Consider the following 27,056-nt stretch of genomic DNA (forward strand, 5'->3'; position numbering starts at 1 on the left):
AAAGCGTTTTACCAACACAAGCTCACTTAATCTTCACGAGAACCCCAAAGGAAGGAACTATCAATCTTCTAGATGGGGAAATTGAGGCTCAAAGGGCTTTGGTAAGCTGCTCAAGGTCACAGAGCTGGGAAGAACTGCAGATTGATCCCATGTCTCAAGGAGCTGAAGTCTGTCTTTCTTAGCTACTACATTAAAAAAGTAAACTAAATACATGATTCATAATCAGGTGGATTCTACGATATAAACACTCGTAGTTCCCAAGATGGTTCTCAACTTCTGAAACTGAGTGTGCTTCCCCTAAGCTTCTACCACTTAGAAGGAGGAAAGGTACCAGAGGGAGTGAGTACCGTGTCACAAAATACAGCCTCTCAGGACCTAAAAACACAGGGTCCGGCACAAATAATGTCCTCTTGTTATTACAAAATCATAAGCATGTCATTCTGTAACATAACAATATCACACTCAAGCATACCATATAGCATTTTAGTGAAATGTTCAAATTAAAACGATAAATTATTATCGTTTTAATTTGAACATTAAACCCATATTATTACCTTACCAATCACACTCAAGCAGGAGTTACTTCTGTCAGAACCTGTACATCTATAACAAGTCCATTCCTGTATTTGGGCCAAGAAGCAAATTAGAGTTAATACAGTCCATGGCTAAAGCATCATTTATGGAGAGGACTTAAAGAGAGTGGCTGTGTATTTATTTCTGTACTGTGCATGGGGTGATGCAGGCTTTTTTGAGTTACAGTAAAAAACTCATTATATTTATAACAGACTAAGCAAGAAAGTTAGACATTACTGTGATGTCCAAGGTTCGCTTTTTCAAGATTAGATCTTTGACTCTAAAGCTATTTTAGAGGAATTTCTATTTCAGTTTTCACCATTGGAGCTTTGAAAATGTATGAGAAATTGAAGACTTCAATTAAGAAGAGATTATAAAAAGAACAGTTGTATTACCAGTGTCCACAGCTACAGGCTTTCCCTGCAAGGCCAACATTGCACCATACAGCATAGATCAGAGAGTTTCTCGTTAATCTCCCATAATTCTTTACTATACCTTCTCATATGTCATGGGCTGGCCTGATTATAGTGGATGGATATGGAAAATTTCATTGATAATCTGATTTACCTATGGATTTGACATGGAGACCAATCATTCCACATAGAAATTCTAATATAAATTCTATCAATTGGTTCATTGAAAGTAGTAACAGATTGTTCACAATATTGATTAGTGAGCAAATAGTAAGTGAGGTTTGCTTAGATAAGCCATATAGAAATATCATCAAGAGGCTCATGTGTGGTGACTAAGATTACATAATCGTGACTTCTAAAGGTTTATTATAAATTTTCCAGGACAATCATTTTCCAATTATTCAAGCTATCCAGAACACGTACCTTTATTTCTTAAAGCTCATCCTTCTTATGGAAAAATACATGATATATCCCCATTTTTTCACTTTGCTCTTCCCTTCCTACTCTTCTTCTCCCTAACTTATCTATAAATTTAGGTTTCTAAAAGATATTTTTCACTTGTATGACTAAATGCATGCATAATCTTTTTTTTAAACTTTCAAATATGCAAACATTAAAAATTTTGGAAAGAATATGGATGCAACAGACATACAGACACGCAAAGAACACCCCCAGTATGTACCACTCTAGAAACAAAAAACACCCCCTAAAACAGCAAAATAAAGCAAAGCAAGCACAAGCAGGACGCATTCTAATTGGTGCCAGCTACCCGCAAGCTGCATTGGCATTAGCAAGTCTTACTTTTGGGAGCTGGGGGGGTTGGAACAGGTGGGTTTCAGCGTGTACTGTCTAGAGGACTTTGATCCCCATGGCAACAAAACAAAATCCAGCACCCCATCCCAGCAGACAGGCTCCCCTGAAGCTTGACTGCCCCTCACCTGCTCCCCTTCTCTCCTCTCTCCCCAGAAGAAGGCACTTCACGGAAACGTCTGGGAAAGCCCTTTGCCTTTATTTTGTTACACCCTCTAAATGGACAAAAAGAGAGAGAGAGAGAGAAAGAGAGAACAGGTGTAGAAGACAGTACTTTCAACTGGTCGCCAAGAGTTCCACACAAATGCCCTCCCCCGCCCCCCCCCCCCCCCACCGTCAAGTCCTCTTTGGGACATTCTCAAAAGAAAGTTTATACACAAGAGTGTCTGGTTTTATTAAGGTTTTTTATGGTGAGGTAAGAAACACGAAATGGAAACTTTGCTCTTAAAAAGCTATCTTCACATATTAGAAATCTGTATCCCCCCATGTTAACAGAAGGTTAGAATATCACAAACCCAATAATGACCTTTCTCATTCATATACCCATCTTTCCACCTCTCACATGCTGTCCTGGCAAACGGGATGGCTTAAAACACCGCTGGAATAAACAGAACGTACTAAGCATCTCGTGGGTACCTTCTGAACCTCCCTTCTGCCATATATTTCCCGGAACTGGGTGTCTTTTCCTCATGCGTTGCTCTCTCTGCTGGACACACCCTGTCCCGATTCACAATGCAGACTGGGGACGATGGGAGGGGCGCTCAGGGAAGGCGGGGTGAGCAGCTGTCATGTGACTGCTGTTCACTAGGTCCGACATTTAGTTCCCCTTAAAACTTAGCTGTAGCAGCTGAGACTTGGCTCTAGCATTCGAAATAGGCTCTTTCGTCACGGGAATACTGGAAAGCATTTATTTAATTTTATTTGATCCCCAACCACCTGGCTCTAGAATTTCACACTGACATGATTCCTATTATTTCCAACCTCTGTTAATAAAACAGCAAAGACAAACTGGGATATGCAACGGCGCTCTTTTGGGGCAGCTCCGATGAGTTCGTTGGAGAACTCTGAATTCAGGTGTGGAACACCAAAGGTCAGTGGTTACCTTCTGGTTGACTTGGTGGCCTTTTACTTCTAGGAATGAACATTCTCTCTCAAGTGTTAGGTGTTTTTTCTCCCTCAATAGAAGCTTTCATTCATTTTGATAAAGATTAGGCTCCATATTTAGGGTAACGGTGCTTGGCATGGGAACCAAAATTGGGAAAAATCAAAATTTGAGAATGTAGTTAGTATGGGGCAGGGCAGGGGGTGGGGAGTTGGGAAGAGTCCTGTAATTCAGAACTTCTTGTCTCCCTCTATTGAGCACGTTCTGGAACTACAACTGTCCCCCAAACAACAAAACATACTCAGTGCGGCTACAAACATCAATCTGAAAAAATCATGAGTGTGTTGGAGTGTTTTCGCAAATTTTCATAAAAACTTGAAATTTGCAGCTTCCTAAAATATTTAGACTTCTTCTCAACCCCTAGCCCTACGCTGAATCCTGCCAGATTCACTGTTGCGGGAGTTTTGGAGCAGAGCCTGCATCTCCGCAGTTTTCCCTCACACACAATCACAGGCGCTTAAAGCTCCCACCCGTAAACTGGCAACACTTCGCTCAGAAGCAAATGCCAGCAAACCAATAACTAATATCTCAAATAATCGAGGGGGCTACCTGAGCAAATTGACAGATGGACACGATCAATCCTGGGAAAGAGGAAATTTCATTCTAAGAAATCCAAAGAAAGGTGTTAGTTATATGCATAGACTGAGCATATATGTAGTTTGCTTTTCCTGAAAAATAAGTTAGGTTTGAAAACATGTCCATATACTTCTTCCTTCTCAGAATCAGTCCGTCTTTTAAGAATCATGGTTATGTTTAAGTGGCAACCTTTAGCAGTGAGTCTCTCCCTGCTTTTGTCTACTGACAGTGTGTTAGCCTGTTCCAAGAGCTCTAACTGGTATCTCAGGGCCAATTTGACGGCAGGGGGCCAGTTACTATAACAACTGACAATTCTCTTGAATTCTGAAAGACCCCAGGGTAGCCACTTGGGAAACAGTTATTGAGCAAAAGGTTGCCTGGGATCAGCAGCATTAGCTGCCACATGACACAGATCTCTCTGCACACGGCTGCAAGAAAAAGAAGAAAAAGTTGCCCGCCTCCAGGAACAGCTGGGGAAATCAAGGCTCCCCACCCCCATGCCTTCTAGCATCTCAGGGAAGACAGTGTAACCGCAGTCATCCTGAACTCAAGCCCCGGGACAAGTCATATTTGGACATCATGAAATCCACCTTCACTAGCCCCACTGCCTTGACACATTGTCAAGTTTTGAAGAGCTGAATTGTAAAAATTATTCCTAAGGATTATAAATTTTTTGAAATATGGCCACAGAAAGAGAGGACTGTCAGGGCCCTCACCAGTTTTAAAAGAAAAAATGATGTTGGAACCCTGCAGTACTCTGAATAGTGTGTTTGCAGGAAGATAAAGGTGATCATACAAACCCACCAAAAAATGTGACTCGAAAGCTCAGACTTCTCTAGACTTGAGAAAAGTTGCACATGAACTTCCGTTTCTTATTTCCTCCCTTGCAGGACTGACCCCATGCCTCTGCGCAGGAAGAATCCCCTGGAAAAGAACAGGATTCTACCCATAAAGGTGGATGCTGTTTTGCAGAGAGGAAGGGCAGTTTGAGGGCGTTTTCTCTGACAATCCTGAACACACCACCACTGAGTGCCTCCTGGTTCCCTCCCACACAGTTCCCTCTGCCCAGAGCATTCATCCTGTTCTCTGTTCTGTGAAAATCACAGCCAAACGTGCTCTCCCAAAAAGCCTTTCCTGGCTCGTCTCTCTCTCACCTGACGCTGGTGGTCAGAGACCCTCCCAGAGCACAGCTCTCTGACTGTCAGAGCCCCCACTACGACTCGGGAGGCTGGGCAGGAGCCCGGTGGGAAGGCAGAGATGGGCAGACTGTCAAGGGAGGGGCACTCCATCCAGGCCCCCAGTGCCGCAGGAATGTGAGGACAAGGTTGCCAGCCCTCCCAATTCATCCCCAGAACCCAGACAGCTGGGGTTTTAAGTAAAATCTTCCCATTTTAAAAATAATCTGGATTTTGGAAACAATAGCAGCTAAATTAAACAGGTTGAGAGGTTATCAGTTTTTGAGCTCTATTTGGGATAACCTTTGTTTACTTGCTTGTCTTCTCCATTAACCGACAAGCTCCACGAAGAAAAGAACTCCACCTCCTCACCAAATCTCCAGTGCCTGCCATTAACTAGAAGGTTGAGAAATGCCTCTGAATGACTGAACAAAGGGAAGAATAGAGAGGTCAGCCATAAAGGGTCTTACCAGACCCTAGGTGGTGCAAGGACCTCCACACATACCAGCTGTGTGATCCTGGGCCTGTCATTTCCCTTTTGGGAATTCCCTCTGTTGGGAAGAAGATATGATGCATCCCAGCTGCCTTGGTTACCACATCTGGCTGCTGTGAGGTGAATAATGTGTTGCATGCTTTGTATCAGTCCATCCATTATGGGTTGTTGTGACTAGTGCTGCTTCCCTTTTGTCAACTGTTCAGTCACCTGCACAGAGCAATCCTTCCTACTACACCTGTCTCCCTTGTGGCTTTGCTGGGGGAAGAGGAACAGATGTCTGAACTATACCAAGTCACCACTGAGTAAACTGGAGTGTCAGCTGCCAGACCAGATGGGCGGAGAGAGCACCCCTAGCTGCAGCGGCTCTGAGTGTTTTGTTGCTGCCGCAGGAATACAGGCGGGATAAGAGCTCCGCTGGGGCGCACATGGTCAGTCACACCGTGAGCAAGACAGGGTTGTTACCACAGGCCCACACTTGACTTTCACACACGTTTGTTTGCTGGAGCCTCCACTATGCCAACACAAAGCCCACACACATTTGTCGTCTGCACCCCTTCGTGTTTATCACCCTGTCCTCCACTGAACATCCTGGGGAGAAAAAAATACTCGATGTCCACAAAACTCACTTGTTTTCATGAACAGCATTCTTAATGAGGAGGTACCAACACACGGCCACATTTCTGCAAGTCTAAAGATGGGAGTAAAAGAGAGACCTCTTTTCTAGCTGCCTCTGAAGCTAAATTGGTATTGATTTACCACAGAATTTACAGATGGCCTGGTCATGTGCTGTGCAGGGACATGAATTTCCCAGAGTGTGAAATCCTTCTAATACCGAACTTCAACAAACCTGGGGCAGTGTCACGATTCCCACATACAGTTTCTAGTTTTCTGTTGCAGAGTCTGTGTAGTTAGTTTAGTCCTATCTGAGAAGTAAAGCTGCTTCTACCTTTCTGGAAAATTCTTTCTAAGCTGGCGTTACGGTCAGAAAGACACTCAATTTGTCATCACGTTAACTAGAATGGAACAGCTGGGACTAAGATAACACAAACAGATTGTACTATCGGACTTCACAATCTATTCAACTTCTAGAATTCCTGAAGATATATAGTTGGTCCTCTGAAGTTTCCTTCCACAAATTTTGGCAATTCCAAACCATTGGATCTTTCTGACACGCAAACATGGTCTGTAAAAACAGGCTGCAGAAGGAAGGAAGTGCCTCTGGGGACGCCACGGCTCCTCCGGGAAAACAGTGAGTGATTAAGATGGTGGGCTATGCTGTCAAATTGGCTGGCTTCAAAGTCAGGATCTACCCTACGATTAACCCTATGACTGGGGCATGTCATCAGACCTCAGCTTTCTGACGTGCAAAATGGAGGCTACAATTCTCAGGATTTGAATGTTTATAAGGTGGGAATGTAATCTGCTTAGCATGTGTCTGGGATGATAAATATTCAATAAAAGACCCGTGGCTATGTAGGTCTTCAGATATATAAAGCCACTTCAGGGATGAGACCTTGCTGATCAGAGAGAAAAACTACATTCAAAGCAGTTTTCCTCAAGATTACAGGAAAAAAACCCCACCCAAGTTAAGAATGTTTTCTCAGTACTCACAATTTTAAATGGACACTAATGTCTTGCTCACAGTAACTAAGCTATTCTCTGGAACAAGTTAATAAAAGTAAACAAGTTGTGTGCCCTACCATGCTGACTGGACACCCTGCACATAGCACTTCTCTAAGCATCTACCGCAAATTAGGCAAATCAAAAGGAAGCCTTCCCAAAACTGTCCCCTTCATTCTGAGTGGCTGCAGCTGTGCTACTCTGCTGCTTCAGGAACATCAGCACCTTAGTGCATATAAAGAGCCTGTTGTGGGCAAGGCAGGGGAGCTGGTGCCGCGGGAATGCCCTTTCTGACTATAGTCATTCTAAAGGTGCATTTTATTACCATCTTGAGTAGTGAGGCCAAAATGACACACTGCAACTATTAAATTGATTTCTTCACCCTTGTTTCAGTAGTAACTACTGCAATATTGAAAAGGCATACACAGGGCCACGGTTTACAAAAGGAAGCAAGCTGTAACTGTTAGTTATCTTCATTAGCTTGTCCCCAAACACTTTAGCTTCATACCAACTTCTACATCTCTAAGACAGGCCTTTTCAAGGAGCATTCAAAAGAAAGCTACATCATCCTACCTGTAACACCTCAGCCAACAATATTTTAAATTTTTCCCACAAACCAATGTTGCTGCTTATAAAAATACTGCTCAAATCGTCCCTATGGGCCTCTGCATATCTTTCAGTTGACAACAAAATCTGAGGTGTCTACCTATATTTTTTAGTTCAGCCAAATGTGAAGAGATGAGACTAATGACTGCCCTCCAAAGGTGCCCCTTTCAGGCAACACACTCCATCCAGTGACACCAATGCATCTAAATATTTAAGGATGCTCTGGCAGTGATCGCCAGATTCCCGAGTGCTCCCCTATCTCACCTTGTGTCCTTTGGGCTGTGTGACCATCTCTGGCCAACGGGGAGCAAACAGTATTGAAGGGTTCCACTTCACCATGCAGTTGAGAGCTGTCTGCTCCTCAGTTTTTCTACCACCACTGCAGCAACTTGGCAGACACATGCTCCAGAAAGAGTCACAGGTGATAGAGGGCTGCCCATTCCAGTGGTCCCCAGCACAAGGGACTGGTTTCATGGAAGACCATTTTTCCACTGACCTGGGTTGGCAGTGGTGGTAGGGACGGAGGCTGGGGACCCCTGGCCCAATCCCATCACACTTCATGTGGGTGAGGAATAAACTTTGAGTCATTAGCCCACTGTAGTTTTGGGGGTTTGGGGTGCGTCTGCTGCAGCAGCTAATGAAACTTACTCTAACACAACCTACTCTGGGTCCGTGAAGCTGACCACTGGGCTTCAAAGTTGTTCTGGGAGGAAGGGATGTGCTCCTTTAGGCCCATTGGGAGCATCACCCAAAACAATTTCATTAACTTTTTTTGGTTTTGGCCCAAAGTAGTTCTGCTCAGTTGGTTCACCTACATGTATACTGTATTTCTCTCCAAACAAATAACTTTTAACTATTTCTGGGATCAATACTTTGCACAACTCAGATCACTATAGAAGGAAATTCTAAAAGTTATTTCCAAGCAATGTGTCAAGCAATGGACATACAATGGGAAATTACGTACAGCGGTACAATGTGATCACATGTAAGGGACAGCATTTATTTAGATCTGTAACTATGATTTTTCTTTATTGGAGAACAACTTTTTTAAGGCACTCCAGGACCCACAACTAAATTTATATTTTTCCCTAAAGTCAGGGATGATACAACACCTACCAATGTGTGCCCAGCACTAGGGTAAGCATTTCCCAGAGCTCACAGGTAATACTCACATGAACCCAATGGTGCATTTCTTAACTCTGCTCTGCAGGTGAGGAAGCTATAGGTGATGGAGGAGTCTTGTCTAGGGCAGTGTTACTCAACCTGTTTTGTTAATTGGCACCTCTTCCAAGGGGCCTTTATAGTCTTTTTCTCCCCTAATTGCTACCTCCCACTGAAATTTTAATAGCAGTAACATATTATACATCTTTGTATAGCTGCAATTTTTTACATAAAAAGGTAAGGATTTTCACCTCCCAAGAGCCCATTTTACCCTATGGGGATGACTGCAATCCTGTTAATACGTCTTCCTATGTGACAGAGGTAGTGGGTGGGAGGTGGGCTCCAAATGCAGGCTGTCCAGCTCCAGGACCCCTGTGCCTCCTTCGCACTACCCAGTACTGCCTCCTTCTCTCCTCGCCCCTCTGCAGCTTTGGCTCCTTCAATGCCTTCTTGTCATCCTAAGGATAAGGCACATATCCCTGTAGGTGGCGTCCATGGCCTTCATGACCTGGCTCTTGCTGTCCCCATATTTTGCTCCTGCGATGCTGCACCGCAAGCACCTGCTTACGACAGGCCAGACTGTCCCCCTCCAGCCCTTGGTTGCACACCACCTGCACTGGCTTACAGCTTTGCGCTTCAAGACCTAGTTTGGGTATTAGATCCTCCAGGGAGCTTTCCTGGGCCCCACCCCTGTTCCCAGACCTGGCTGAAGCCCTTTGAGTTGTCATAGCAACTTCTACTTACTCCTTTCAAAACGTTCTCCATATCCTATTATGCTATATTTACTCCTCTGGCTCTACCATTGAACTGCAAGGGCCTTGAGGGATAGAACTTAATTCCTGAGTCACCAGGCCCAGCACAGTGGTGGCAGGTGCTCCGTAAGCACTGCATGAATAGCAGGAAGCTGCAGCGGGTCTGATGCCCATGTAAGAGTAGCAACAGCTTTATAATTTTTATACAACACAACACTTCAAACTGCTGTCTGCATTCTCTCAGCCTGCAGTTAGGATGGGACTGAAAGTGGGCCCCAGTTTTTCCAGTCCACAGTACAAGTCAGTCCTCAAAGACACCATCTTTAAACTAACTGAAACTTTTAGAGAAACTCCCTTTCCACTGGGATGAGGGAATGTAGATCCAACACCGGCCAGGGGGCACTGGGTGAGGAAAGCAAGAGGGCCTGCCTGACATAACAGATGACCCAGAGAGCAGACCCCACATAGTGAGGACATAGGGACAGAACGAGAGTCCTGCTGTCCTTGTTCCAGCTTCTGAGTCCAGTTAGGCCGGAGGCTCCTGAACATTTTAATTCCATGAATCACACTTTTTCTCTTCTTATGTTTAAGGCAGTTTGAAATATTGGGGTGGCCAAGAAGTCTGTTTAGTTTTTTCCATAAAAATAAAAGACACATTTTTCATTTTCACCAGTAACTTTATTGATTTGGGTATTTGGAGTATGACGGCTATCTCCCTCATGGTATAATATTGATTGTTCTCAATTAATGTCTCAATTTGATTGCTATCAACTTAAACTCGTCTACCCAACCATGGAGCATCACCTGGTGAAAAATCTCCAGCACGAAACCTTGCAAACCACTTCTCACACATTCAGTCAGTCACAGCACCTTCTCCATAAACTGCACAAATCCTCTTTTTGCGTTTTTTATCTTTCTTGAAATAATAAAGCATCATATGCTGAGAACATTGCTTATTTTCTTCTGTCTTCAATATTAAAATGACTACACAAAAATTCACCAACTTGGTAAGTCTTTTTTAAATGCATGCTGATATGACAGCTGTCACAATACAATCTAACAAAATTGTTTCGAATGAAGTTAAAGACAACTAAGTGCTACTAGAGCCATTTCATGGAAAAAACCAAAGGAGCTTTTTGGCCAACCCAATAGTTGGTTGTTACTCGCAGCAGCAATGGTTCTGACCAACACAGGGGTGGAAATTCTGCTCAGGGCACAGTCGGCGCTCAACAAATGTCAGTTTCCTTTCCCTTCTCTGGTCAAAGACAGCAGGCGAATCTGACTATAAGTCACTGGCACGTGGGCTCAAACCCTCACTCCATGTGACACAGCTAACATCAATCACACTCAGCCTTCACAGTATGTAGGTGTGAGGCCTATATTCTACTGCTTAATTACATAAACTCTGTGTTCTAGAATGAGGACGTCTGGTATTCAAAACCAGGTCTACCACTTTCTGCAGGACCCTGTGCAAGTCACTGGACCTCCATGAGCTTCTGGTACCCTATGTTCAAAATGGGGAGAGCAACAGTCCCTACCACACAGACCTGTTGTAAGAATCACATGAGATGGTGCCACCCAAGTGCTTGGCTCAGTGCCTGCTACTAAACAGGAACTCAGCGGACATTCGAAGCATCACCATAGCATCACTGTATAATGGAAGCCTAGTGGAGGAACAGAATTCAGAGACATTGGGTTTCATTTTCTACTGTTGCACGAACCCATGAAATTGCAGTGTCAACAACTCTAAGTGAGCACACTCAGAAACCAGAACACTAGCTGCAAAGGGTCAGTCCTGGTTGTAGAAACTGCCACCACAGCGAGCTGGTTTCAGTCCCTGATGCCAGGCCTGCCAACCAAAGAAACGATCCAAAAGGTTCCGATCTGCCTCAGTGCTCTACTTGCGTCAAGTCTGTTTGCCAGTCGCCGGCTCTCACTGTGCCTCAAACAGCCAAGCGACAGGCTGCTGTCCTCGCTTCAAAACTGCATCGCCAAAGGGAAGCACACATCTCTTCCTCAGTCACCAATTTTCTGGGTGAGCTCCCAATGCTTCCTTCTTTCACATTAATGAAAAGAAAAACAGTTGGACAGAAAAAAGGTTCTTGTCCCCTCTAGGCTGTTCTTATCCGTGCCCCCACCAATTCAGTTGTGGTTTCCTTGCTATGTAGGAATTTTGTCCTTCACCCTCACTTTGTGCACTGGCCTTAGGAGTTTGCTAAAAGCTCATAGGCCGAGTCTACTGGATGATGTTTAAAGCTCCGGTTATTTGAAACCACATATACTTATGTATACATATGAAACAAAGTATAAAAAGTTGTCATTTTCTAATGAGAAAATACATCTCAAATGGGAAGATCTTAGGCTCTCTTCAGCACATTTCACAGCCCCTTCCTAAAAGCAGCTTGCAGTCAACACACGTCTCCTCAGCCACAGAGATCCGTTCTGGGGCAGGCAGAGACCAAGGTGGGTCAATCACAAACAATCCTGAGGTTTTTGCTAGAATTGCTTGGAATATGAACTTTGTAATGCTTGAGGTTGCTAAACTAGGGTCACCCAGCCTGGGGTAGCTGTGGCCCCTACGGGGGGGATCTGAGACTAAAACTACCCAACACTGAGCAGAGCCCAGAGATGCTCATGCAGACCTTTCATTATTTCCACGAGCTTAGTTAAACTCATACTAGCAGCCTCCAATTTAACAATGGGCTCCAAATACTTGTTTGCAAACCATTTTGTTCTGGGAAAAGGATGATACATAGGTGGCATCCTTTGCATAATTTACACAAAGTAATATAACCCAATGTAATTCTTGATCTGGCTGGTCTGCAGCATTAACAGTGCTACGGTTACTGTCAGATGCCTAGAGAAGCCTGAGATGACCCCTTCCTATTTCCTTTGCACCATCCAATTGAGAGCGGACCCAAGGGGGCATGATCAATCTGTCTGCAGCTTCTGTTGATCTTGAATCAATTCCTATCACCTGCACTGCTACCTGCATGTAAGCCACTACCACTTCCTTCTTGAACTAGTTTAGTAGTCTTCCAGCTTGTCTCTCCACTTCTGCTCTTGCTCCAATTCATTCTCTTTGCAACACAGCAGCCAAGCAACACTAAAGTCAGATCACGACACTTTTGTGTACCAAACCCTATTTATCTTAGAGTAAAAGGCAATGTGTTTACAGGGGCCCACAAGGCTCTACATGGCCTGACTCCTCTCCACCAGGTTTCTTCCTGACACCTTCTCCTATCACTCTCCACATACTCACATGCTCCAGCCACATGGATTCCTTGCTGTTCTTAGAACACACCAGGCATGGTGCTGCCTCAGGACCTTTGCACATGCTGTTTTCATTGCTTGGAACTTGTCATATATGGAGTGCATTTGACTCCCTCTTCCTTTAGGTCTCTGCTCAAATATTGCCTGCCAGTTAGGCCTTCCTTAACCACACTGAACACTCATGGCTATGTCCCAGCATGCCCCTCCCTTGCCAGATTTTGTTTTCTCCATTACATGCTTCACACCATCTTGGGTATTATATATTTTACTTACTAGCTCTGTTTATTGCCTGTCTCCCTCACCAAAATGTAAGCCCCATGAGAGCAGGGATTTTGTCTAGTTTCTTCTTTTATATCACCAGCACCTAGAAGAGTGTCTGGCACACAGCAGGGGTTCAAAATGGACTGAATGAACAGAAAGGATGGAGGGATGGAAATACAACGTCTGTTCAGCACTGATGAAGCTTGTTAGATGAAGGGCAGAAGCCCACGTTTGTCTAAGTGGTGCAAGCAGCCAGGCCAACCAAATAGGCTGCCTGCCTCACTCAGCTAAACTATCTGAGAGGGTAGTTGAGAAAACACAGAACCTCCGAGCAGAAGCTGTCAGCAGCCTTCTCCTGGGAAGCAGTGAGAATCGGCTCAAGACAATGGTAATATAAGGATGGCTTACTGTCAGACATTTTTATGTTATGTATATTAAATGCCACATAACATGCTAAATGTTTTCCTATCACACAATTTTCAGCAGCAAACTATCAAAAAATTAAGGTAAAGAGGAGTTCTCATGTGGCTATAATGAAGTAAGGCACAATCTCAGAGAAACTAAGTTTAGACACTAAAGCCCAACGTAGAAGTGGGATTTGCAAGCAGCAAGTAGCAGGGCTGAGATTTGAACATGGATCTCCCTGGTTCTCAAGCATAAGCCTCTTTGACACTAAATCCCAGAAGCTTTTCATAAATGCTTTGATCTCAATAGTGGCTCTACCCTCTGGCTTCTTCCAGATACACGCGGGTATCCCAGGTGTTGACACTAGAAACACTCCAGCTGCCTTACCTTTCAGAATAAAGGGGAGACAGGCTTCTGCTCCCCACTGCACCCCCCCAGGGCAGCATGCTTCCAGCAGATTCCCCCCATTCCCCCCACCTTGCAGGTGCTGCCCAGCTTACTCACCTCCAGTAAACTAGCACAGCAATGAGAAGGATGAGGCACACGAAGGTCAAGGCTGATACCACAATCAGAGGGATGATCCACTCCATCCTCTCTGGAGAAGGGCGGCCTATCATCCCAGAGGTGTTCTTTTCTGCTGCAAAGAGAAACCACAGCAGTTAGAGGGCAGAGGCTGGTGGAGATGGGGAGCCAGTGTGACCCAGACTTCTGCTCCAGTCTGGGTGCCAACAGATACCTGGGCTGCCACTCAGACTGCCTGATGACAGGGGGGCAATCTGCAGCCCACATCATTTCCTCCCGAGTCCCAACCCAAACAGGGCCTTTGCTGCTGGCTGCATTCTGCATCACCAGTGGGATGGATTTGCAGGAAGAATTCAGGATGTTGTTAGAGAGAGGTGTGCAGCAGACAGATGTCCATCCTCACTGCAGGAACATCACCGTGCCGTTGTGGCCCTTGGACACACTGAGGAAATGTGCTCAGCCTGAAGGCAGCAGCACAGCAGCCCTGGAGAGGGCAGGGACCCCTTGTGGACTTGTGAGCATCTGGCAGGAGAAATGGCACAATGGATTTTTCTGTTAACCAGATCTGAAGGCGATGGTTACATGTGTTCTTTGTGAGCTTAGCAGCCGCCACCCTTCCCCTGGTGACTGCACCCCAGTTCTGCTTTGGGGAACTGCCTCTCCCTAACACAGTCATGGTGAGGCAATCATCCAAATGTGGGACCCCCCAGTTTCCCAGCCGAGGACAAGCATGGGACTGCAGTTGAGACAATGTTCTCTTACCCTGGAGTCTCAGCGGGCCACATGTTCAGAACAGCAGCCCAGCTGAGCATGAGCACCCACTGGCTGCCTGTCAGTTCTCAGCACCCAGGTCCCTGGAGAGGCTGTTTCTCCTCAAATCTTGTTCTACAGCTTTTCCTTTGGTTTCATTACCCCCCGCCCCACCCTCGTGAAAACTCTGACCACCAAAGACAGGAAGCCATGCTTCACTCTGCCCCCAGTACATGTCTGTCTAGAAAGAGCAGCCAGTGGAGGGGTTGACGGGCAGGCTGGGAACTGGCTCAGGATCCTCCCGGACCCACCGCGACCTCTTACTGGAGCAGCTCCTTCCTCTGTGTGTCAGGCCTCAGAGCCTCAGGCAGGCAGACCCTGCTCTCTCTCGTAGCGCAGGGTAGATGCCTAGAAATCTCTAGGTGGCCCAACTGGAGTGCGGATGTGGTATGGGGCTGGGAAGAGCAAACATGGGCAGAGGTAATCATGGGAGGCAGGTGGCAAGAAAGCAAAGGTTAACTGTGACCGGAGGGAGAAGCCCCTTGAAAAATCCAAAGCTGGAAGCAGGCTGACGTGTGCTCAGCGAGATTCCTCCTGCTCTGCAAAAATGAGGCCAGTGTTCAGCCAGCTTGAGTCCCTCTACAGGATGGACTAAAGGAAGGGCTGGCTAATCAGGCTGAGTTTCCAAGTGAGAGAAGGTAGGCTGAGCAGGAAAGAAATAAGTGGCCTTGGAAGCAGATTTTTAAAGAGGCAAGGCTCCCAAGCAATACAGTGTGTTACAGTGCCTTTCACCGGGGGGAACGCAGCTGATCTTGATCACCTTTGTTCCATGCAGGGCCCCGTGAAACCAGCAGGGCCAGATTTACGGCCCGCATATAGGTAAGAAGACAGAAGCAGGCAGGTGAGGCACACTCTGACTAAAAACAAGAGAACTTCACGGTTTATAAAGTGCCTTCCTCACAGTGACAGCTCATTCTTCTTGACCCCTAGCTCCACAGCTTTTGTTAGATGGCGACTGGCACACCTTGGAGGTGTTATGCGCTTGGGTCCAGACCACCAAAATAAAGCAAGTGTCACAATAAAGTGAGTCATCATCTTTCCGCCGGTGGAGGGTCTTGGCTTTCAGTTTGCAAAAAACGTAACAGCTGTGAAGCGTAATAAAGAAAATCATCCCAAATGAGGCCTGCCTGTATTTGCCAAGCCCACTGTGTGGCAGGCATGGTGTAGGGCACAGGGGGCAAATACAAGGCCCATAGGCCGAATCCGGCCCTCCACCTTGTTTTATCCGGCCCGGCACCTTGTTTTTACCCAGCGTCAGCGCCTAGCTCCTTGCCCCTAGTTAAGGAGTAGTTACGTTTATACAGTCCTAAAATTACATTTGGCCCTTTGAAGGCAACCACGAGGCTGCTGTGGCCCCCAGTGAAAATGAGTTTGACACCCCTGGTATAGGGGCTGGTGTAGGAATGATTAAAAGGGGGAGAGGCAGACAAAGGAACAAGTAATTAGAATAAAATGAATGTGACACCATGACAGGCATAAAGGGAATGGGAAAAGGCTGTGCCGGCCCGGGGATTCTGGAGGGGTTCCCTGACGTCACGGTGAGACCTGGAGGATGAAGGGGTGTGCGCCTGGCTGAGTTCGGGACAGAGAGCACTCCCACTCTGTCCCGGTGGGAGTATGAGAGCAAAGCGGGTGGGGACCAAACAGGAGAGGCAGAGGCCAGGTCAGCCAGTGATTCGTTGGCTAGATAAGAACAAGTTCTAGGTCCAAGGACAATGGGACCTATCGCAGGGCTGAAAACTGAGGCAGACAAGGCTAAGCTGTGTGTCCTCTCCCTTGATATAGAGCTTTAATAGCAAAGCTCTGGGGACCGGCCTGAGCAGAGTTGCAAATCAGAATAATTTTGCAGGGCTCCAGCAGGGGGCAGCCCATCCACACAAGTATCTCAAAGACCTGCAGGTCCTGCTAATAGAAAATAGGGCAGAGGGTTGCTGTTACATGCCACGTGCCCAGTGAACTCAGAACCCACCCTGTCAGGCCCTTGCCTCCTGGAGGAGACCTCCAGTGTCGTATTTCCCACCTCCTTACAGAAACTGATGCTTTCCTGGGGTACTACTGACTAGACAGGTTGGGGAGGAGGCTGAATGCAAACTCAACATCCTACGCATCTTAACACTGAAAAGGACTCTTGGCCAAAATAGTCCCTTTACACTGGTATCTCTACACAGTCACTTGGAATAGCAGCTCCGTGGAATTTCTGTCACCCTAAAACCAGTCAGCAGCGGCCACTCCAGAATGTCTGGGCCTTGGAGGGTCTTTAGAAGCGATGGTCTGGTTGTGAGGGTGAGTGGCACATTACACTGTCCCCAAAACCCCATCTATTGGCGATTATGTCTGTCCCTCCCCTCCCACCCTCCACAAAGCTGAGGGTGAAAACCTTCATCAGATTCGCGGAGAGTGTACGCAGATAAGACGGTGAACCATCAGTGTGGACTCGTCATCACCCGAGGAGAGAATGGAGGTCTGTAGAGGCTAAGGGTCTGGATGTGTCAGCACCAACACGGAGGGTGAGCGAGAGACCTGAGGAAGTTTTTCTGACAGCAATTTGATCTTGACCTTGAGTAACAGCAGGCAGCTGGATTTGCCTGGGTCTTTTACATAAAGGCCAGGCAAAAATAGGAGTGCTACTGGATTTCCATGTGGGGAACGATAAAGTCAATTTCATTTTCAAATTCATGTCTTCACGGTACCTGTAACCTAAATGTCATTCTGTCCCCCTAGGTTCCTATCACTCTCCTGAGGAATTCCACTGCCCTTAGGGACAGCAAGGCTATTCATTAGTTCCTGAGTGGGGCCTTCCATCCACCCTGTCATCTCCTGCTTCTCCCACCACTGCATTCCAGCCACACCCAGCCAGCCAGTGACCACTTGGGCCGCAGTCCTGCCTTTCTTTGTCCCTGCCCATCCCATTGCCGGGATGCCTTCCCTTTCCTGCCCCCCGAAGCCCCTACTGATCCCTCCAACTGGTCCAGGTGCTACCTTCTCTGCGAGGTCTCCCCAGTCCAGGTCTGTGTTATCTCTGGAGGGCAGAGTGAAGAGCACAGGTTCAAACCCTGGTTCTGCCACTTTCTATGTGACCTTAACTGGTAAGTTCAAACAGTTTGGGTGGGAAATCTTCATCTATAAAATGGGATAAAAGAACCTGCTTCACAGGCACGTAGGAAAATGCAAGGGGAGTAGACTGCTCAGAGGCGAGCCTGGCACCGAGGCAGTGCTCAGTGAGCCCTGCCATCGCCATCGTCCTCCTGCACTTCTCTTACTGCATGACCCTCACTCGGCTGCCATCGCTCTTTCATTACTAAGGTCCCCAAACATGGGGCTGACTTCCATCTGTATAGGGAAAAGCTCTGCCTCCTGGCTATGCAACTCCAGACAAGCTACTTCACCTCTCTGTGCCTCAGTTCCCTCATCTGTAAGTGGAGATAGTAACAATGCCTACCACACCATAGGGTTGTGGGCATTAAATGAGTGCGTACACGTCAAACACTCAGAATGCGGCCTGACACTCATAAGCCCCTGGCTAATGTTATCCACTGTGACAATCGTCACCCCTCACCACACACAGCATCACTAATCATCGCCACCACTCCCCTCTCCGTCAACAGCCTAGCACAGCACCAGGGCGTACCTGGCAATCATGAGAACCTTAGCCTTGCAGGGTGTGAGCACCAGGGACCGCAGGGGAGCAGACTTCTGGTCAGGGGCCAGAAACTCAAAGTTTGCTAGGAGACACCAGCACACCACACTCTTGCCTCCTTCAGAAGAACCTCTTGTTCTGCTGCCGCCTGACTCAATCTGTGGCCCAGCAGGTCCTCCAAGGAGAAAGTGTGATGAAACAGTGAACTACTAGGAACTACTAGGAACATATAACATGCTGCCTGGGGGGAGTATACAATCTCTCCCTTTCCTCTTGTGCCTTCAGTCCTGACAATCTTCCTCAGGCCAAGGTCCCCAGAGACCAGAACATACCAAAAACTTTTCAGGGCGACCAAGATCTTGCACTTCAGAGTCAGGCACACCTGACTACAAAATCTGGCCCAGGCCTTTCTAGCTGTGTGACTTTGGGTAAGTGACTGCCCATCTCTGAGCCTCTGGTCTCCCCTGTATCAAGGGAGACAGATGATAAACTCATCTCTCAGGGGACTTACATGTATAAGGATTAAATGGGAATCCGTGGACGGCAGACTGTATAAATTATGGCTACATAATTTACAGAACCAGATGCAAAATGAAATCACTGGGCCTCTTGTTCACAAATTACTAGTTTTAAGATGGTGACAACAGAACAGGAAAGCAAGTGCAGGGCCCCCATGCAGCTCAAGTGACTGCACAGACCCTGTGGCAGAAGCCACCCTGCCCTGCCCAGCCCCAGTGGGGCGTCCGGAGGGTGTTCACTCTTCTCTTCCTTTCAATGGACACGAGCAACAGCACTGACTGACTGCGTGACAAAATCAGATGCTCCCAACTGTTAGGAGCAGCTGGCTTTTATTCCTAGCTTCACTCATAACCCAGCTACCCCAGGAAGGTCCAGCACTATGTGGCGCCCAGTCACTGAAGGGTTTGCTTCCCTCTGTGATGCTTAAATCTTGAACCAGGAGGAGTTAATGCAACTTCTCCTCATTTCCACCTCTGATTTATCCAAATGGCTTGGTTTCCCAGCAGGACTAGCCTTTCCATTCCTACCTGCCATGGGCTGTATGAACGAGCAGCCCCTAAATGTGTATGGTTTGGCACCCCTCCCCCTGTAATTATTAAATTGTGACTGGGCTGCCATTTAATAAGCAATAGAGTGGACACAGAAGTCAGCGGTGGAATCATCTACTAGAAATGTTATGGTTGCCAACACAGGCCTGAGTCCCCATGTGGCAAACAGGAGCTGGGCCCCAGCAGCACACTCTCCTTGTGGCACGTGCCACCGGCTCACCCCAGTCCTCACTGCTCCCCAGCGTCACACCCCAGACCTGCCTTCCACACTCCTGACTCCTGCTGCCAGCCCACGGCAGCCTGTCTGACCGCAGGCTGCAGACGGCACTCAGACCAGGGAATCAGCAGAACACAAACCTGGGTCTTTTACGCAGCCCTCAAAACCCAAAGGCAAAACATCGCCTCGTCAACTGCCGACCAGGATCCTGAAACGGCGAACCTGGCTCAAGAGAAGAGGCTGTTTCTGTACCAGGAAGCTCTCCTAACCCATTATTTCTTTTCAAAGAGATTCCATTTTTCAACCCATCAGAAACTAGCCATGCTGTTGCTCCATGGATGTGACGTGGGCCATTCCCCTCAGTGAACCGGGACGGTTTTCATGTTCTTTCCAGAGCTATGTCTTGCTGGTCTGTGTGAGAGGATGAAGTGAGAGGGGTGACAACATCCACCCCTGCACCCCGATGGAGGTGAGGTGCAGATGAAGGGCTGCTAGGTGGGTCAGAAGACCTGAGGCCACATGGGGCCAGGACTCAAGAGGAAAACCTGTGTCAGAAACATCTTACAAATGGAACTTGGAGAAAGATGCTAACTAACCCTCAGGGAGCATCTCAAGGAGGGGGATAAAGTTCAATGACCGCCCCCTTGACAGACACACAGCTTTCCTCCATGCAGGTTTTATTTCAGTATCCAACAGAATCTGAGTACAGTGCCTCCATTCTGCCTTTTAAAAAAAATTTAAAAAAAGAAAAAACAGTTTTCAGTGGCATATGTCATCACTGAATTAATGCTGTTTGCCTTTTACTGGCTTGGCTCTCATCCCAGTAGAAGCAAATAAAAACGGAGTACAATGTACTATAAATGCTACAGGCGGTGATGCATCAGATGGACCCATCTGAAACGCTTCCCACCCACGGTAAGGGCGCAACTTCCGCTACAGGACAACACCCTCTCTGTTGTCAAGACTAAACGAGCTTGGAGCCAAGGGGCCATTATCTATCTGGATAGGGAAAAGCAGGATTCTTTCACTTTTCAAGAAAGATCAACAGAGAGCCAATCTGTGCACATAACTCTACAGCCTGGTTTGATTGTGGGCAACTTGACTGTATTTGTTCTGAGTAAAAACCACCCACATCCGTGAATTAAAATGGCTGCCTTTTAAAAAAACTGTAGTAAAAAACACATAAAATTTACCATGTTAACCATTGCTGAGTACATTTAGTAGTGTTAAGTGCATTCACACTGTTGTGTAAGCAATCTCCAGAATCTGCTTTAATCTGCAAAACTGAAAGACTGTCCCCGTTAAAGACCACCCCGGCCCTGGCAACCACCACTCTGCTTTCTGTCTCTGTGACTTCGACTGCTCTGGGTGCCTCGAGTGAGTGGAATCATATACACTTGTCTTTTTGTGACAGGCTTACTTCGCTTAGCATGATTTCCTCAAGTTTCATCCACACTGTGGCATGTGCAAGAATGTCTTTTTTTTTTTTTAAGGCTGAGTAATATTCCATTATATGTATACACCACATCGTGCATATCCATTCACCTGTGAGTGGACATCTGGGTTGTTTCTACCCCTAGGCTACTGCAAATAATGCTGCTATGAGCATGAGTGTACACACATCTCTTCAAGACCCTGCTTTCAATTCTTTTGGGTACATACTCAGAAGTGAGATGCTTGGATCATATGGTGCTCCTGTTTTTAATTTTTTGAGGAACTACCATAGTGTTTTCCGTAGTGACTGCACTATTCCTTATTCCCACCAACAGTGCACGAGGGTTTCAATTTTTCTACATCCTCTCCAACACTTGTTATTTTCTGTTTTGCTTTTTTTTTTTTTTTAATGGTAGCCTCCCCTAAAAGGTATGAAGTGGAAAGATGGCTGCTTCTTTATAGGGTCATGGAATCTGTCTGTACAATTCTCAACCCCTGACTTCGGCTCACCCAGTGCTGCAGGATTGCGACTGTCAATTAGACACAATGCGTGTTCCTGCAACGGTCCCTGGTCCCCTGTTCCCATTACCGTGTCTGGGCTGGATCAGAGTATCACGTGTTTCCATTTCCATCTACCACTGAGCACACTTCGTCAGGCTCAAACAATCAAGCTAGCCCGCCATGGGTTTCAATAAGGTGTTAGAAAACTGAGGGTGTTCAGTAAATTCCAAGCCCCATAAATAGGTCTGGCCCTGACCTACCAAACTGCCACCGTCCACGCTGACGGCTCTGCTACCAGTCGGGACGGAAGCTGTGTAGGTACTGCTGAACATCAAACAGCCAGCCCCTTACACCCTCAGTTCCCGACTCAATATCCCTGAAAACCTGCGTGTTCTCTGTGCACTCGGTTTCCCACACACAGAGACAGATAATCTGTCCTACTTCAAAGGTCACTCAGCAGGGGACAGAAACTTCCTTCCTCTGGGAGCAAACTAAACCAAACTGACCCTTAGGAACTCCCAAGCCACCCCGAGCTACTTCCTTTGTCAGTCCCAAGAAGCCATGGCCAAGAGCAGGAGCAGTTACTTAGGAAACATCTACTGAAAAAGGGAGCTGGCCAGCAAAACCAGCCCCGCTGAATGCTGCTTCAGGTGGTCATCGCACAGTGTTTGCCGTGATTTATCGTAAATGAAGTAGGCTACCTCTCCCCACCTGCATATCCCCCAAGGCAGTAGCACATTCTTGAATTCTGCCCTATCTTCACGAACCTGTACCACTCACTACTTGTCCTACATTAACTACTATTTTTTTCTCTCAAGTCACGTTCTTTGAAAGAAAACTTCCTGTTAATGCTCTGAGTCGGTGTCTCAGCCACAGCACTAGTGACATTTTGGACCAGGCACTTCGTGCTGTGGGGACTGTCCTGTGCATTGTGGGCTGTAGCAGCCCCTCCCCCGTCACGACGACAACCCACAATGCTTCAGGATGCTGCCACATGCCCGGGCAGAAAGGGAAAAACAATGTGTGGTTAAGAACCTCTGCCATAAATGAAAAACTGCTATCTTTTCTTAAAGCGCTCATTTGAACATTCACTCACTAATTACTATTTCATCTGAAATCATCCTGTGTTGTCCACTCGGGGAATAAGTCTCAAGGCCCAGGGAAAGGAAGCACGGTGTGGGTGGTCTCCCCTGAACTGTGGAGTCAGGGCCCATGTTTGAGCCCCGTCTTGTCTGGGCTGTGTTGCTCAGGGCACACACCTTATAACCTTCTGGACCTGTTCTCACTGGCCTAATAACAGCAATGTCAGCACAGCCCTCATGGGGGCGCTGAAGGATAACTGACATTGCAGTTGGGCTCTTAGCACAGTCAACCCTAGACCAGAACACCTGTTAAGTGGTGTTACAGTTTCTGTAATCAAAGGTTCTCTGGCGGGGTTCCTTAGAGCTTGGGAGCTCCAAAGAGGTATCACTGCTTTGCCCAGAGGAGCAGAGGGGCGGCTGGTGCTTGGCATCCTCTACTTAGCTGAGAGCAGAACAGCAGCCCCAGGTTTCAGCTCCTGGCCTGGACAAAATCTTCCATGACTCCTGCACTGGACCCTTCCTGTTGCACCTGGCTCAGGGCTGATCCCGGAGGCTTTTAGGGAACGAGTGCTTATAATACTCTTCTGAGCAAGATTCGGTCTGGAACAAAAAGGTTTCCTTGATTTATGGAAACAAAAAATGAAAACTTTAGCACTAAGTGATGAGTCTATAGACTATGCCCACCCTGAAATGCTTTTGCTAGGGCCTTCTGTACTGCACCCCACCCCAAGAATATTTTCCCGCATCAAGTGGATTCCGGGGGTGTCTCCACCACATGCCGTCTGTGGGTCCTGAGGGAGGGACCATGTTGGATTCCATGCAGCAGCCATCCCACTGAGGCTTCACACTCAATAGGCGCTGACAAAACGCCTGCAGAGACGCAGTGACTGCAGAGGCCTCCAATCCTCCAGTCGGTGTCCGGCGCAGGGGCAGCTATAACCACCAATGCTGTAGTACAGCCAAGCACCAGGGGTTCCTGCCTACCTACTGGCACATGTGAAGAAAAAAAATTGTTTTGAAGATTTGAGCTCACCCCAAAATTGGGAAAATCTGCACCAAGACCTGGATTTCTGGCTCACTAGGCGTCCTTGCTAGCCACACGTAAGTGGAGATGAGCGAGGGAGGTGGCCCTCTGTAGGAAGGACGTGCGCTGTCCAGTGTGCGGTAGTCCTCGCCTCTCCCTGATGTAGAGCACCTGCTTCTCTTCCCTCACTGATAATACCTGCCCGATTTCTGCAGGGGTCTGAGCTTCCTGTTTCTTCAGCAGAAGGGTTCTCCCTCCTCTCCTTCCCTGTGAATGAGTATGCTAAAGCTCCTTACTCACAGGACTTGAAAAAATGCTATCAATCAAGTGCATTTAACAAGCCCCTTGGAGATGCTGGTAAAAACATAGTTTGTAACTAAACATTAATTCTTCTTTCACAAATAGTAAATTTGGACTGAAATAGTTGTTTTTACTTAATGTGAAGAAAAAATAAATGTGGAAGAGATTTAAACAAATGTACATGTCTTTCAAATAAGTTACAACTAAGATGAAAATGATAGTGATTTCGTATGAAAAATGAACACCAAGCTGGAGGAAGTAGACGGGGGAGGACAGAGTGCACAGAAGCGAACTGAATCCCTGGTGATTGTGTGCTTTTGTGGGGGGGGGGTTGAGGGTTCCACCCTCAAGTCACTCACACCCTTTTCTAACAGACAGGCACAGATATTTCTGCTTAAACTGGGGTCAGTAAATGACGGTTTGCAGATCAAATCTGGCCCACCGTCTGCTTTTGTAAAGAGTTTTACTGGAACTCAGTCACATCTGCTCACTTATGCATTGTCTGGTTGCCTCTGGGCCACACGGCAGAGCAGAGCAGGGGCAACGCAGACCTACGGCCCACCGACCTGAAAAGGTTACTGTCTGGCCCTGTGCGGAAACAGCTGGCGATCTCTGGCTCAGACAACCAGCACTCCCACTCCCAGATCTGAATTGCCTGAAATTCTAAAGGAAGCTCCCTTCTCACCTCGGGAAGAAGTGAGCCTTCCCACTGAAATGAAGGTGGTAAGGAAGACTCTCTGATTTAGTGCTGGGGACAGAGCAGAGTTCTCGGAGGTCCTTTTGAACGCCAGTTCATTGGGCACCACAGTCCTGCCATGCTCTTTCAGGTCCACGGACGACTGCAGAAGAAAGAACTGCTGGGGCCTCCTCATTGTCCATGTCCATTGTGTGGCCTTGGGCTGCTCCTCCTTCCTTGTCAGTGACAGCAAGGGTGGCTCTATCTATCTAACCCGCGTCTGCACTGGCAGCTACAGTTGTCCCTACTTTACACAGGACTCTGAGCAGAGACTGGCCTGAAGACCTTGAGTGTATAAGGCGCAGACCATGGGGGTGATCTGACCCCAGAAGCTAGTCTGCCAAGACTGCTGATGGTTGTAGCTGGAGAGCCCCACGCCCCACCCTGGAGGAGGGAATCCCCAAGGTTCACCATCTGTTTCTTCTCCACTTTCTCTGGAATCTGGATTTGGACTCCAGCTGCCATGACTCATTCCACTTCCCTGGAGTAGGTCCCCACTCCACTGCAGACTCTCAACGTGTCAACACTCCCAACCCAAGCTCTTCACAGTCACCTTTTTCAGGCATGTGGGCAGAGGAGTGTTTAAGAGGAGCAGCCTGACAACATTGCCAGAGCCCTCAGTCCAGAGGGAACCCCTCAAGCCTGCAAATCAATTCCAGATCCACCACTTGTCTTTGGAAAAGCCACAGTGGCCCAGGCCACCATTGTCATTATCTGCTAACTGGGATTCCTGTGTCCACTCTTGCCTCCCCTGTATAATTTCCACACAGAGGCTTGAGTGATCTTTCAAAAAAGTCCATCAGATGTGTGAGTCTCCTGCTGAAATCCACCACTGGTTTCCATCAGCTAGAATCAAATCCTCGGCCTGGCTGACAAGCCCCTTCCGTCTGAGCTCTGCCCGCCCCTGAACTCATCCCATACCCCCCTCCTGACTCTGGTCCACACATACTGGCCTTCTGATGGCTCCTCGACTGCTCCAAGCCAACCCCCATGGCAGGGGCTCCAGAACCGCTGTGCCTACAATGTTCTTACGTGGATCTTTGCATGGCTGGCTCCTTCCCACCCCTGGGGTCTGCTCAAATGTCATTCCGTCAACCACTTGATGCTACAGTGTCACTTACCACTCTAGCACAAGTTACGCATTTGTTTACTGGAGTATCTTCAAGCTCCCCTGCCAGAACATAAACCCCAGAAACAGAGGCCCGCTTTGATCTGTGTTCTATTCCCACTGCCTAGTTCAGTCCATGGATATTTGTTTACTATCTTCAAATCTAAGAAAATCAACTTCTTCACAGCAGTTGCTGGAGGGACCGTCACTGTTCATGCAGGAACGGCTTCAAAGAGCTTCCAAATGGCCTGGTATTTCCTTCACTCAATTCCACAGCAGGCTGCTCTGTACCTTTCCCCAAACCAGGGCAAACTGAGCAACGCCCATAGGAAGCCTGCACTTCCAAAAATGAGTCTGTACCAGCTTCAAAGAGGCATGTAATTCAAAACATGAAAATTTATTCTAAGTTGTATTTTAACATACGAGATCTCAGCTTTAGATGAATTTTAATGTTTACAAGTGCAAAAGCAAATAAATATTTACCAGTTGCTTTTTTTTTTTTTTTGCACTCTTATAACTCCACAACAGCTTAGATGCAAAAAGTTGTTGTTAAACATCTTGTAGTCTGGCAAAAGGAAGAATTTCTTATTAAGAAAACCCCTCACAACAATAACAACCCCTGATGCTCAAGCCTTCCGTGCAGCAGCTATTAGGATGGTTCATTAACATCTTGAGTGTACGGCAGAGCCAAAGCGCGCCGGTCAGGGTGACGGCAGTGGCATCTCATGGAAGAGGCCTGACCAGCCATGCCCTGGTCTCACCAACCGTACGCTGGGCTCTGGGATGGAGAGCCAGGCTGGGATTGCGGCTAATCCTGGCTCTCCCTATGCTAGAGCCTCTCTCCCTCTAGCTTTCCACGTAAATGTCACTCCCCGAGGGTGGCCTTCTCTAGGCGAGGGAGGCCGCTGCCCTCTTCACTATTCTTTTTGACAACACCCTGTTTCTTTCCTTTATTACCATTTCACAATCCCCAACTTTAGTTAGCTGGGTTTCTGGCTTGCCCGCTGACTTGCCTGCTTGCTTTCTAACGTGCCTGCTTCCTGGCTTTCTGGCATGCGCCCTAGTGACCGCCAGCATCTCTGTCTCCTCCTTTCTACCCTGAGCTTTGAAGGTGGGGCCACGTTCACCTGGGCTGGCACCAAGCAGGCAGTCTGTAAATAACAGTGTTGAATAAGTGAATAAGGTATTAAATCTTAATGAATAAGTTTAATATCGATGTCTTCTGTATTCATTTACTTTCCATGTGTGGTAGAAGTCCTTGGAGTTACTTGGAGGAAAGTCGATTTTACCAGGAAAATTATCAAGGCAAGACTTATCCCAGCAACAGTAAGAAAG

The 27,056-nt window shown here is 47.2% G+C and overlaps 1 protein-coding gene across 3 annotated transcripts in view; it reads right to left on the minus strand.

The window, feature by feature from the left end:
- The window catches only part of PTPRG (protein tyrosine phosphatase receptor type G), a 704,073-nt gene that overhangs the window by 67,142 nt on the left and 609,875 nt on the right, over window positions 1–27,056 (minus strand). Inside the window, exons 13-14 of one of the 3 annotated variants that reach the window (XM_053930009.2) lie at window positions 13,788–13,917; window positions 1,925–2,011 (exon numbers count right to left, since the gene is read on the minus strand). In XM_053930009.2, coding sequence (XP_053785984.1) covers window positions 1,925–2,011; window positions 13,788–13,917 — 217 coding nt within the window. Of the gene's footprint in view, window positions 1–1,924; window positions 2,012–13,787; window positions 13,921–27,056 lie in introns of all 3 variants that reach the window. The other 2 variants (XM_053930008.2, XM_053930010.2) reach the window with 2 other exon arrangements.

This window comes from Desmodus rotundus, chromosome 8 (genome assembly GCF_022682495.2).
Source record: "Desmodus rotundus isolate HL8 chromosome 8, HLdesRot8A.1, whole genome shotgun sequence".
NCBI classification, from domain to species: Eukaryota; Metazoa; Chordata; class Mammalia; order Chiroptera; family Phyllostomidae; genus Desmodus; species Desmodus rotundus.